This window comes from Chiloscyllium punctatum, chromosome 7 (assembly GCF_047496795.1).
Source record: "Chiloscyllium punctatum isolate Juve2018m chromosome 7, sChiPun1.3, whole genome shotgun sequence".
NCBI classification, from domain to species: domain Eukaryota; kingdom Metazoa; phylum Chordata; class Chondrichthyes; order Orectolobiformes; family Hemiscylliidae; genus Chiloscyllium; species Chiloscyllium punctatum.
The window spans coordinates 81,821,587-81,834,101 of record NC_092745.1 but is presented as its reverse complement, the minus strand read 5'-3'; the positions used below and the strand labels follow the sequence as shown (position 1 = coordinate 81,834,101).

Here is a 12,515-nt window from a genome sequence, read left to right as displayed (position 1 = left end):
AAAATATTAATGAAATGCTGGTGCATAGAAAAAGTCAGCAATCAAATTCCTGGATGGGTGACAGATTGTAATTTCACAAGCAGGGAAAAATTATATTGATTAACAGGAGGTATAAATAATTTAATGGAAATAAATATAGTTAAATATCATATAAATAAATTCAAAATAATGTTGTAATCGTTGAAAAAATTGTATTATTAAAGAGGAAAAGTTGGTTTAATTTATTATCACTAAATAAACTATGCCCACTCATTAGTTGCACTACGGTGATACTCTGTGCGGTCAGCTCTGATAGCTCAATCAAATATTATGTAGTCCTTAGGTTTGATTTCAAGCTTTTCGTGTGATAAAGGAGTAATAGGGCAATATGGGTGCTATGATTGAGATTAGTGATCCAAGACTTGAGATGTGAAAAAACTAGTTAAGTGAGCAGAAAAGAAGAATTAGATCCTCATTACAATTCAGTAATCCTCAACTGTAAAATGTGTCTTTGTGCAGTAATGAAAGGCTGGACTGAGTTAGCCTGCCAGAGCTCACTCTCTAGGCTTAACGTCCAAGCCATAGTGAGATTGCTGAAAAGGAAAGGTTTAATCAGGTATATGCATTGCAGGTGAGAATATTGTCTTTGCTGTATTGCCAACCAGTAGCTTGTGGCTACAGTAAAATAAATTCTTGTCTTTAAAAAAATGGTTTATTGCATGATAGCAATCAGGTACAATTTACATTAATAAATTAAATATTCTTCCTAAGACTTTTGGAAGAACCTTAAGATAAGGGCCCATGGTGTTAGAGGCAAGGCACTAGCATGCATTGAAGATTGGCTGTCTGGCAGAAAGCAGAGAGCAGGGATAAAAGGATCTCAGGATGGCAGCTGGTGACTAGTCGTGTTCCACAAGGGTTCGTGTTAGGACTACGTCTTTTCATTTTATCCATTATCAATCAAGATGAAGGCACTGAGGACATTCTGGCTATGTTTGCAGATGATATAAAAGTAGGTGGAGGGACAGGTAGTTTTGAGGAAGCTTGGAGGCTGTAGGAGGATTTAGATAGTTTAGGAGAGTAGGCAAAAAAGTTGCAAATGGAGTACAACGTAGGAAAGTGTGAGGTCATGCAGTTTGTTAGGAAGAATAGAGGCATAGACAATTTTCTAAATGAGTAGGAAGATCAGAAATCTGAAGTGCAAAGGAACTTGAGAGAATCCTGGACTGGAACTCCCAAGGTAAACTTGTAGGTTGACTCGGTAGTTAGGAAGCCAAATGTAATATTGGCATTTATTTTCAGAAGACTAGAATATATAAACAGGAATGTATTTCTGAGACTTTGTAAGGTTCTGGTCAGACCACGTTTACAGTATTGTGAGCAATGTTGGTCCCATACCTCAGGAAGGAAGTACTGGCCCTGGAGCAGGTCCAGAGGAGTTTCACAAGAATGATCATAGAAATGAAAGGTTTAGCCTAAGAAGAATGTTTGAGGACTCTGGGCTTATACTCGATGGAATTTAGAAGAATTTGGGGGGGACGTGAGGGATCTAATTGAAACTTAAAAAGTACTGATTGGCCTGAACAGAGTGGACACTGGGAAGATGTTTTCATTGGCAGGAGAGACTAGGACCTGAGGGCACAGCTTTAGAGTAAGAAGCAGACTCTTTCAAACAGAGATGAGAAGAAACTTCTTCAGCCAGAGAGTGGTGAATCTATGAACCTATGGAAGTCATTGCCACAGCAGGCCAGGTCACTGAGTATATTTATGTCAGAGATAAATAGGTTCTTGATTGTCAAAGGGATCAAATGTTACGGGGAGAAATCGGGAGAATGATGTTGAGAAACTTATCAGCCATGATTGAATAGTGGAGTAGACTTGATGGGCTAAATGCCTAATTTCTGCTCTTATGTATTATGGTCTAACTATGGATGTACGTCTTCATCCCACAACATCACAAGATATTCTGCCTTTCCCCACCCAAGTCCTTATGATATCATCAGTTTGTATGCATCTAATATAGTCTGCAACATTAGCCCTTTCAGAACCATTAACTTATCCAACAGGCTGTAATGTCTTCTGGGTTCTACCCCTATTAGATCTGTGGCTGGAAGGTCCATTCATGGGTCAAAACCAAATTGGTCCCAGTATTAACTCAGCAGGTTTACTACATGGGGAGTGTGACAAGCAACTGGTTTTCTGCTTATAGCCACTAAGCATCTACCAAAGGACACAACATTAAAATGGAGAAGCTGTAGCCTACAACTCTCCTTGTTGTCAACTACCTCCTCCTCAAAAATCTCCTATTACCATCACTTACCCTGGCTTGGGCCAGTGACAATTTTAAAAATCAATGGATGTCCTCCCATCAGTGGCCACTGGGAAGGTGATAGCACAGCCATTCAATAGATCTGCTATTCTCTGTTTGGCTGGAAACTCTTGGTGGAAAGGATTCGCCCCTCCCGGTCCTTGATTTCAAGGGAGAGTGCTTCCTTGTTAAGTGAATCAGTGGTTTTTAATATAGTGGGCCTGTCTTAAAAGAGGTGGGCTTTTAACAGCTCCCCACTGGCAGGTAGGACCCTTGTTGCCTCCCATAAATATCACCACAGTGATAGCTTATGAAGCTATAATACAATTTGATTCATTCAGTTCGGACAAGGAGGGGATAAAATGTAAAAAAAAACTGGGAATCTAAATTGAACATTGCTTTGTGAGTTGCAGATCATGTTAAAAATACACCCTTTTTAAAAAATTTATGTCACAATGTTTAGTGATACATTTCTGTTTATGATTAATTTCTTATCAAATAGTCTAACCCTGTACTCAAAGCATGTGAATTTTAACAATCTAAAATTGTGATGTTTCTCTTCTCTTGCAGCTCTCAGCAGAAGTGACTGAAATGCGCTTTCTGGGATAAAAGCCACTAGTGGACTGGAACATATTATCATAGAATACTTATAAATGAACCTGGTTGTGACATTGTATCTGCGTGTGCACAGTGTGTGAAGAGGACAGAGTATTAACTAGGATGTCAACGGAGTCAGAAATTCAACAGGTTGTCAGGGCCGGCACGAGAAAGGAATCCAAAAAGAAAGGTAAACTGTCATTGTAGTTGCTTCTTCATACAACCTAAACTCGGGCTCCCTGAATTACTAAATAACCCTCAGTGCAATAATTCACAAACTGCTTGACAAATCTATCATGCTCTACAGGAACAGTTGCAACTGTTGTTTCTAAGAAGTGGTCTCCTGTATTTCGCGTATTATGTCCTTTTCTGGAGTTTATTGAACTCACTGGGATGGTAATGGAAATAATGGCCCTCAGTATCTCCAATCTTGAAATTAGAAAACTAAGTATCTGATGTGATGTGGAGGTGCTGATGTTTGACTGGGATGGACAAGATCTGAGGTGACACAATGCCAAATTTTAATTCAATAGGTTTATTTGAAATCATAAGCTTTGGATCACTGCTACTTCATCAGGTGAAGTGAGAGAGAAGTACACAGGCTCAGAACTTAGAGGAAGAAAGATCAATAGGCAGCAAGATCGAAAGATCATACAAATAGAGTAAATGGAGTGTTGATAGGCTGAATAATAAGTCTCTGTACATGATCAAAAGTGTCAGATGGTGTGAGTAAAGTGTCAACAGCTGAATAGTAAGTGAAGGGGATGACCCATAATCCAATTAATTAAGGCAGAGAGATAATGAGAAAAAATTAAAAATAAGATGGTGCTGGAAACAAACAAAACAGCTGGAATAACATGACAGGTATAAGCGTCACATGCTGAGGGTCTAACCAAAGTAACAAGTAATCCAACACTGTACTAACTAATGAAGGATAATCAGTAGTGGAAAGATGACAGGAAGACAAGTGCCAAGGAGAAGATTAGGCTCAGATAGATTATGTCTTCCTCGATTGATAAAACTACCAAGTAAAATTATGATCTTCTGAGGAAAAGGAAGCTGAGTGATACGGTGAAGATCTGTTGGAATCTGTAGTACTATAAACCCATCGAGTACATCAAATGCCAAAAGGAAACATTTTTCAGTAGAAATCTTTTGATTAAAGAAAAGGAATCCATCCTTTATCTTAATCCAATTTCCTCTGATACCACATGTTTTTATTCTGAAACTGCATGTGTAGATTTAAAATAATTGCCTTTTAATATGATTATTAGTGTTTCTTATGCCAGATGTATAAATATCCAGATTTATATCAAAAGACTTCTTTTGATCACCGTGATTGTGTTAGTTTTTCAACAGCTGTCTACATAATGCTTATTTTGTGTTACCCCTATTTAACAACCGTGAATTTTAGGGGTGATTTGAATTCACTTTGATCTGATGGGAAAGTAATGGGAAACCAGTTAATATTAATTGGTCAGAGTATTGAGTATAGGTGTTGAGAGGTCATGTTGCAGCTGGTTTGGCCGCTGGTTTGACCAGGAGGTCGGTTTGGTCACTTTTGGAATATTGCATGCAATTCTGGTCTCCCTCCATTCGGAAGAATGTTGCGAAATTTGAAAGGGTTCAGAAAAGATTTGCATGGATTTGGGGCAGCACAGTGGCTCAGTGGTTAGCACTGCTGCGTCACAGCACCAGGAACCAGAGTTCGCTTCCAGCCTCAGGTGACTATCTGTGTGGAGTTTACAAATCTTCCCATATCTACGTGGGTTTCCTCCGGGTGCTCTGGTTTCCTCTCACAATCCAAAGATGTGCAGATCAGGTGAATTGGCCATGCTAAATTGCCCAACGTGTTAGTCAGAGGTAAATATAGGGTAGGGGAATGGGTCTGGGTGGGTTACTCTTTGGAGGGTCGGTGTGGACTTGTTGGGCCAAAGGGCCTGTTTCCATACTGTAGGGAATCTAATCTAATCTAATCATGTTGCTAGGGTTGGAGGATTTGACCTATAGGGAGACGCTGAAGAGGCTAGGGCTGGAGCATCAGAGGCTGAACGGTGACCTGAAAGAGGTTTATAAAATCATGACAGGCATGGATAGGATAAATAGAGAAAGTCTTTTTGCTGGGGTGGGAGGGTCCAGAACTAGAGGGCATAGGTTTAAGGATGAAAGGGGAAAGATATAAAAGAGATCTAAGGGGCAATGTTTTCACGCAGAGGGTGGTGTGTGTATGGAATGAGCTGCCAGAGGAAGTGGTGGAGGCTAGTATAATTGCACCATTTAAAAGGCATCTGGATGGGCATATGAATAGGAAGGGTTTGGAGGGATATGGGCCGAGTGGGAAAGGATTAGGTTGGGATATCTGGTCTACCTGGACGAGTTGGACCGAAAGGTCTGTTTCAGTGCTGCACATCTCTATGACTCTAAGTAGGTTCGTTTCCTAGACTGTTCTCACAAATTTAAATACCACATTGGCTTTGACAGGGGTTGCAGGGTTCACCAAAGTTGGGAAGGAGCTTATTAATAAATTTTTATTGGAAAGTAGTTGATCAGCAATTTTAAAATTAGGCCTCCCAGTTAAAATCTGCCAGCATTTTGAATAATAGACAGGAATACTGGTCCAGCATCAGTGGCTTCCCACAACTGGTTAAAATAAAGTCTCTACTAATTGTTTCCTACTCAACTACAAGTGGTACATATATCCATAAATGAATAGCATATTGGATGATGTAATGAGCTGGTGCCTTTTTCTTAATCTCAAAGTACAGAGTTCAAAACAGGTCACATTTAAATGTCCTTTGTTACTGATGATTTAAAGGTCTGTGAAATGAAGTCGAGGCTGAGCTTCAGCCCAGTTCCTTCTATATTTATAACACAGAATATGTTGCAGCACTGAGATTGATATATTAACTCAGAACATCAACCTCCATTTCATCATCAATGTTTACTGTGAATATTTTAAAAACAGATTCATATGCAGGGTCACTATCTTGTATTGCTTGCAAAATCTTCTCTGTATTCCTGACAGAGCTCTAGATTTGCAGCCCACAGTTGTGTACTATACTGGTGTTTTTGATCTTAGGTGGTGTGTTTTGAACAACTGGATTGCAAATCAATTGTATTAGCTACTACATTGGAGGTGGGTGGAAAATGTGATTTTAAAAAGAGATTCACAGAGGGTTTATTCAATCATCACCAATCTGGGTGGGGCTTGTTGGATTGGATTCTCTGTTTGGTGTCAGGACCAAATGTAGATCTCAATTCTGAATTCAGCTGGCGATAGTGATCGTTGAGGACTGATCAATTAATTGTGAGAGGGCTTGTCATCCAGTTGTTTACAGTGCGTTGGCTGCAGATGCTGGAGGTCCGTTACAAAGTGCTGCAGCAATAAAGTAAAGCTGCAACCTGTCATTATAGATAAGAGGGAGAGAGGTAGCATTTAGAGGGCTTGTACCCTCTCAGCACTTTTAAAATTTATTAAATTAAAAATAGCTACACTTACCAGACCACCATTGTAGAAGGAGGGTGATTTAAAACCTAGCTCCCAGTGTGCTGCACTCTTCCTCTGGCTCTGTTTTGGCCATTTGTAGTTGATGTAGAAGTCAGCCTTTATCGGACAGCCAGTTCAAGATCTGATTCAGCCTCTTGGATGAGAATTGTTATAACCAGATCATCTGATGGTAAGACCATAAGATGTTGAAGCAGAAGTAGACCATTCAGTCCAAAGGGGCTGCTCCACTCTTTAGTTAGGTTATGGTTGTTCTGGTAATTTTCGATTCCATTGTCTTGTCCTTGCCCCTTAACCCTTGATTCCCTTACTGATTAGAAATCTCTCTAACTCAGCCTTGAATGTACTTAAAACTCTAGTCTCTTCAGTCCTCTGTGGTAAAGAATTCCATAGATTCACTACTCTGAAGAAATTCCTCACCATCTCAGTCTTGAATGGGCAAAACTTTACTCTAAAACTATGCCCTCTGGTCCTAGACTCTTTCACAAGGGTAACAACCTTTTCACATCTACCTTATCATTTGCCCTAAGCATCTTATATATTTCAAAAGGTCACCTCTCATTGTTTTAAACCACATGAGTACAAGTCCAATCTACTCAACCTCTCCTCAATAGCCAGTCTCACCATAATGCCAGGACTGTATATTATCTCTTAAATAAAGACAGAAACTGTCGAGTATTCCAGAATGATTTAACAATTGTCTGGTATAGTTTTAGCAAGGCCTCCCTATTTTTATACCCAGTTCCCTTTGAAATAAACACCGTGGTTTCATTTCCCTCCCTTTTATCTGCTGAACCTGGATGCTAGTATTTTGTGATTCATACGCAAGGAACCCCAAATCCCTTTAAGCTGCTGCTTTCAAAGTCTTTCTCTGTTTAAATAATATTCAGGTCTTCTATTCTTCCTGCTAAAGTGCATAACCTCACAATTGCCAAGTTTTACACATTTGGTTAACTGGCCTGTATCCCCCTGCAGATTTCTTGTGTCATCCTTACTTCTTGCGTTTCCACCTATTTTTGTGTCATTTGGAAATTTGGTGGTTGTACATTTCTCTCAGTCCATATATATATGAATAATGGTGGCACTAACACTCATCCTTGTGGCACTCCACTAGTTACAGTTTGCCAACCTAAATATGCTTCCTTTATCCCAACTCTGTGTTTCTATTGGCTCATAATAGAAGGCAGAGAGTTATAGTTAGAGTTTTAATATACTACCTCCAGCATCATGGACTGTCATTAAGTAATCTTATTTGAAGTACCTTATCAAAGATGTTTTGGATAGCCAAATATAATACATCTACTGTTTCCTCTTTATCTGAGCTGCTGGTTTTCTACTCAACAAACAGTAATAAATTTGTCAGGCATGATATTCCCTTCACAAAATTATACTGACATTGTTTGATTATCTTATGTATTTTTACTGTTATATCTTTTATAATAGACTCAAAATGAGGAGAGGGAATAAGACTTCCTTTTTACCTCCCTCTAGGATGATTATAACAATTTTTAAATTTTGTTTTATGATCCAACACTATTAAACATAAATTAACAGGTAATTAACTAGATCAACATGAAGGACCCAATCAATTTCAAGATTTCTTGAGTGAAGCAGAGTCATAGAGATGTACAGCTCAGAAACAGACCCTTCGGTTCAACTCATCCATGCCGACCAACTATCCTAACCTAATCCAGTCCTATTTGCCAGCGCTTGGCCCATATTCTTCTAAACCGTTCCTATTCATATATCCATCCAGATGCTTTTTAAATGCAGGAATTGTACCAGCCTCCACTAGTTCCGCTGGCAGCTCATTCCATACACGCACAACCCTCTATGTGAAACAGTTGCCCCTTAGGTCCCTTTTATATCTTTCCCTTCTCACCCTAAACCTATGCCCTCTAGTTCCCCCACCCCAGGAAAAAGACATTGTCTATTTATCCTATTCATGCCTGTCATGATTTTATAAACATCTACAAGGTCACCCCTCAGCCTCCAATGCTCCAGGGAAAACAGCCCCAGCCTATTCAGCCTCTCCTGATAACTCAAATCCTCCAATCCTGGCAACGTCCTCGTAAATCTTTTCTAAACCCTTTCAAGTTTCACAACGTCTTTCCGATAGGAAGGAGACCAGAATTGCACTATTCCAAAAGTGGCCTAACCAACATTCTGTATAGCTGCAACATGACCTCCCAATTCCAGTACTCAATACTTTGACCAATAAAGGAAAGCATACCAAATTCCTTCTTCTCTATCCTGTCTACCAGAGACTCTCAAGGAATTATGAACCTGCACTCCAAGGTCTCTTTGTTCAGCAACACTCGCCAGGACCTTACCATTAAGTGTATAAGTCCTGCTAAGCTTTGCTTTCCCAAAATGCAGCACCTCACATTTATCTAAATTAAACTCCATCTGCCACTCCTCAGCCCGTTTGTCCATTTGATCAAGATCCCTTTGTGCTCTGAGGTAACCTTCTTCGCTGTCCACTACATCTCCAATTTTGGCGTGTCATCTGCAAACTTACTCACTATACCTCCTATGTTTACATCCAAGTCATTTATATAAATGACAAAGTAGAGGACCCAGCACCAATTCTTGTGGCAATCCACTGGTCACAGGCTTCCAATCTGAAAAGCAACCCTCCACTGCTACCCTCTGTCTTCTACCTTTGAGCCAGTTCTGTATCCAAATGGTGAGTTCTCCCTGTATTCTGTGAGATCTAACCTTGCTAACCAGTTCCCCATGGGGAACCTTGTTGAATGTCCAAATGGAGGGGTTGCTTTTTATTATTACTATCCTGTAAGAAAATAATAAAAGAATTTTATTGTCAAACCCACACATAAATGTAGGTAAGAAATTTTAAAAGGTGCAGAGGGTATCTGCACAAACAGGAAAGTTATAACAATTAAACTTTAAAAGACTAACATTCCTTAAGATGTGAGAATGAAACCAGGAACCTTAATTGTTTGTCAGTTGTCTTGTTTCCTCAGAGGGGTTGGTGCTTGCAGATAACCTTGATTTCTAAATTAATCATTCCTTTCCAAATTGTTTTTCACAGGCCATTGGTTCTTAATTGTAAAAGAGAGTGAGAAAGGGAGGTAGTGTTTCAGTATCCTTGCAGTTTTCAGTACTTGTTGCTTCCTTTTTCCATTGTTGGCCAAGGACTGCTGTTGACACACAATTCCTTTGTGGATTGTGGATCGTTGTTTAATTACAAGCTAAATAGTTGGAGGCGCACTTTCACCTTTAAACGTGGAAATTTATCATACAAGTGTGAGTAAAATAAGAGGTGATAATTCCATGTAGCTGGATTCGTATAATCTATGTAGATTGCCATTACATGACATGTGACCATAGCACCCATTTTAGGTCAGTCGTATCCTATATTAAACCATTCAAGCATTTCTCCAATATTAAACTAAAATTATGGAAGTTGAATATTTACACTGCATCATCACAAAACCTGGACTGTGCTGGGGAACCAGTGCTCTTTGCCAACAGCTGGAATTTCCAGACCAGCTCTCATTTATTCCTGCCTCTTGTACCGTTACATTTATATTTAATGAGGAGTCCAAATAAAAAGTAAGGAGACCTTTAATAAGGTACTTCAAATAAGTTTACTCAATGAGAGTCCATGATGTTGGGTGTAGTATGTTAAAATTCTCTAATTGTAACTCTCTGCCTTCCAGTATTAGCTAACAGAAACACAAAGTTGGGATACAGAAAGCATATATCAAAATTTAACAAATGTATCATGCATAGTAGTTAAACATTTTGAAGTCTAGAATTTCTTGATAACTTATAATATTTTAAATGATAGAAGTAGGCAGTTTCAAAATTACTTAGAGGGCATTCGTTTAAGGTGAGAGGGGAAAGATTTAATAGGGACGTAAGGGGCAACCTTTTCCTGCAGAGACTGGTGCATATATGGAACAACCTGCCGGAGGATGTGGTGGAATTAGGTACAATTGCAACATTTAAAAGGCATCTGGAAAAGTACATGTGTAGGAAGGGTTTAGAGTGATATGAGCCAAATGCTGACAAAAGGGACTATATCAGTTTAAGATATCTGGTTGGCATGGATATGTTGGATCGAAGGATTTGTTTCCATACTGTATAACTCTCTGACTAAGAACAAACGAGATTATCTGAGAAAGATTTAATTCATGGAAGAGGAAGAATGTATAGCAGAGTAGTGTATGTTTTGGACAGCATCTCATAGAAAAGCTTCTGTAGTTTTATGGAAGCTATCTATAACGTATAAAGTGTTTATACCACTGGATGATGATCAAAGAAATGATCTACAGCAAGTGCCAGGTTACAGTCTGGTTAGAGTGTATGAATCAATTCCATTGCAGCAGCAGTTGATTGTATCAATCACATGGAAGGGATGTGTATGAGCAGACAGTTGCATTAATCCTGAGCTCACGAATTCTCACAATGAGAAAATGCCCAGTGCTGTACTGTGAGCTCCTACCATGCTCATAATTGAGTTCGGCAGATCCGATTTCTCACTTGTGAAAAAGTTGTAGACTTTTTTTCTGGTAATTAGACTACAATGGCTGAAGTAAGTATGATCAAGATACTAAGTTAAGAAGCACATCTTGCTCATATCACTTGTAAACCTGCCTCGCATAATTGTTTTGCCAGACTTCCAAACCTCACTGCTGCTTCAAATTCTATTAATTCAATAGAGTAAATTTCACACAAAATACTGGGCACATGGAATGATGAGTTGCAGAATTCTATAATACATTTTTAGTTAGTTCAAAAAAAATGTAAAAACTGAGTAATAAAGTTGAGCAATAATCTGAAATGCAAATCAGTAGTCAAAAACGATAGAGTAACTTGTACAGAAAAGAATGAGGGCTAATGTAGACCTGACCTTGTGTAATGTCAGAGAAAGTCTCTGTCTTAGTCAAAATGGCACCAAATCCCCGATTCCAAAACTCGCACTCTGAAATCCAGCACCCTCCAGTTTTGCTGGAGGCCATAGGAGCAGAGTATCTTGCACCTCTGTGGTTCACAGAAGCAGCTTCACATATTTAATGCAGTTACCTTCAAATAGATCCAATTGTTGCTCGTAGAATTCCAAAAGACAAAATAGGTTTTGCAATTTTCAGGAGAAGGTTTAAAACTGCAGGAATTATTTTCCAGTGTGTTCCATATTTCCACCACCTTCTAGATGGAAAAATTCCTTCTTGTTATCTCCTCTAAACCACTTGTTCCTCACCTTAAACTTATGGTCTCTGGACTCAGACACAGAGGTTTCCCTTCTTTATTTTGACTTTTGTTTAATCTATTACAGTTTCTCATTTTTTAATCAGTTTTTTGTTTTGTTCATTGTTTTGTCGTTATAACCAGTTTGTTAAATACTGCCTGTCCAGCCTCACCTTATAACTCAAACTCTTCAGTCTTGGCAACATCTTTACAACTCATTTTTTGCAACTTTCCCAGTTTAATAACTACTGCAAACCAAACCAGGGTCCTCTTGCTATAGCCTCATATGAGAATGAGATTGTGCTCAGCCACAGTCATCACAATATCCCCACCCCCTCAGTTCAAAAGATCAAAAAATAGGAAGGAGTTAGACCATTTATTAGGGATTATGTAATTCAAGAAAGATAAATGTAGTGATTGGGGTTTTATCAATGATACTTTTTTAAGTAATGAATTCATCAATGGACACTTTGAAGCTTGTTTTATTGATCTCTGCATGGATTTTAAGGCCTGTTACTTTGGTATGGAGGTTTAAGGATAAAGAGTGGTGGGTGGGAGTTTGGATTGTTGTGTGTTGGCGCTAAATTGGCACTGCTGCTCTCATGGGCCATGGGGGTAAGTAGAGGAGAACAGGTTGGAATATATAGTGTCAGGTGCTATGGGGAATGAGTATAGGTTTATAGATTGGCTATGTAGTGTGTGTGTGATGGCTATGGGAGTATTTGTAGAGGAGCATTGGCTGACATGGAGAAAATAAGTGGTTGCTGTAGGTAGGTGGAAGACATGAAATGGCATAGGTTGGAATGAGTGTAGAATGGGGAGAATGTGGAAGCTAAGCAGGTGTGATGGCTGAGGGTTGGAGGTCTGTTTTTACTTTATGGTTTTTGTGATTTTAGCAGGTTCAGCAAA

At 39.1% G+C, this 12,515-nt stretch overlaps 1 protein-coding gene across 7 annotated transcripts in view; it reads left to right on the top strand.

Moving 5' to 3' along the window:
• dab1a (DAB adaptor protein 1a) overlaps positions 1–12,515 on the top strand; it is a 680,143-nt gene that overhangs the window by 436,546 nt on the left and 231,082 nt on the right. For all 7 annotated transcript variants that reach the window (XM_072574204.1, XM_072574205.1, XM_072574207.1 and 4 more), the window contains exon 2: positions 2,858–3,074. In XM_072574204.1, the coding sequence (XP_072430305.1) occupies positions 3,008–3,074 (67 nt within the window). In that variant the 5' untranslated portion in view covers positions 2,858–3,007. The remainder of the gene's footprint in view (positions 1–2,857; positions 3,075–12,515) is intronic.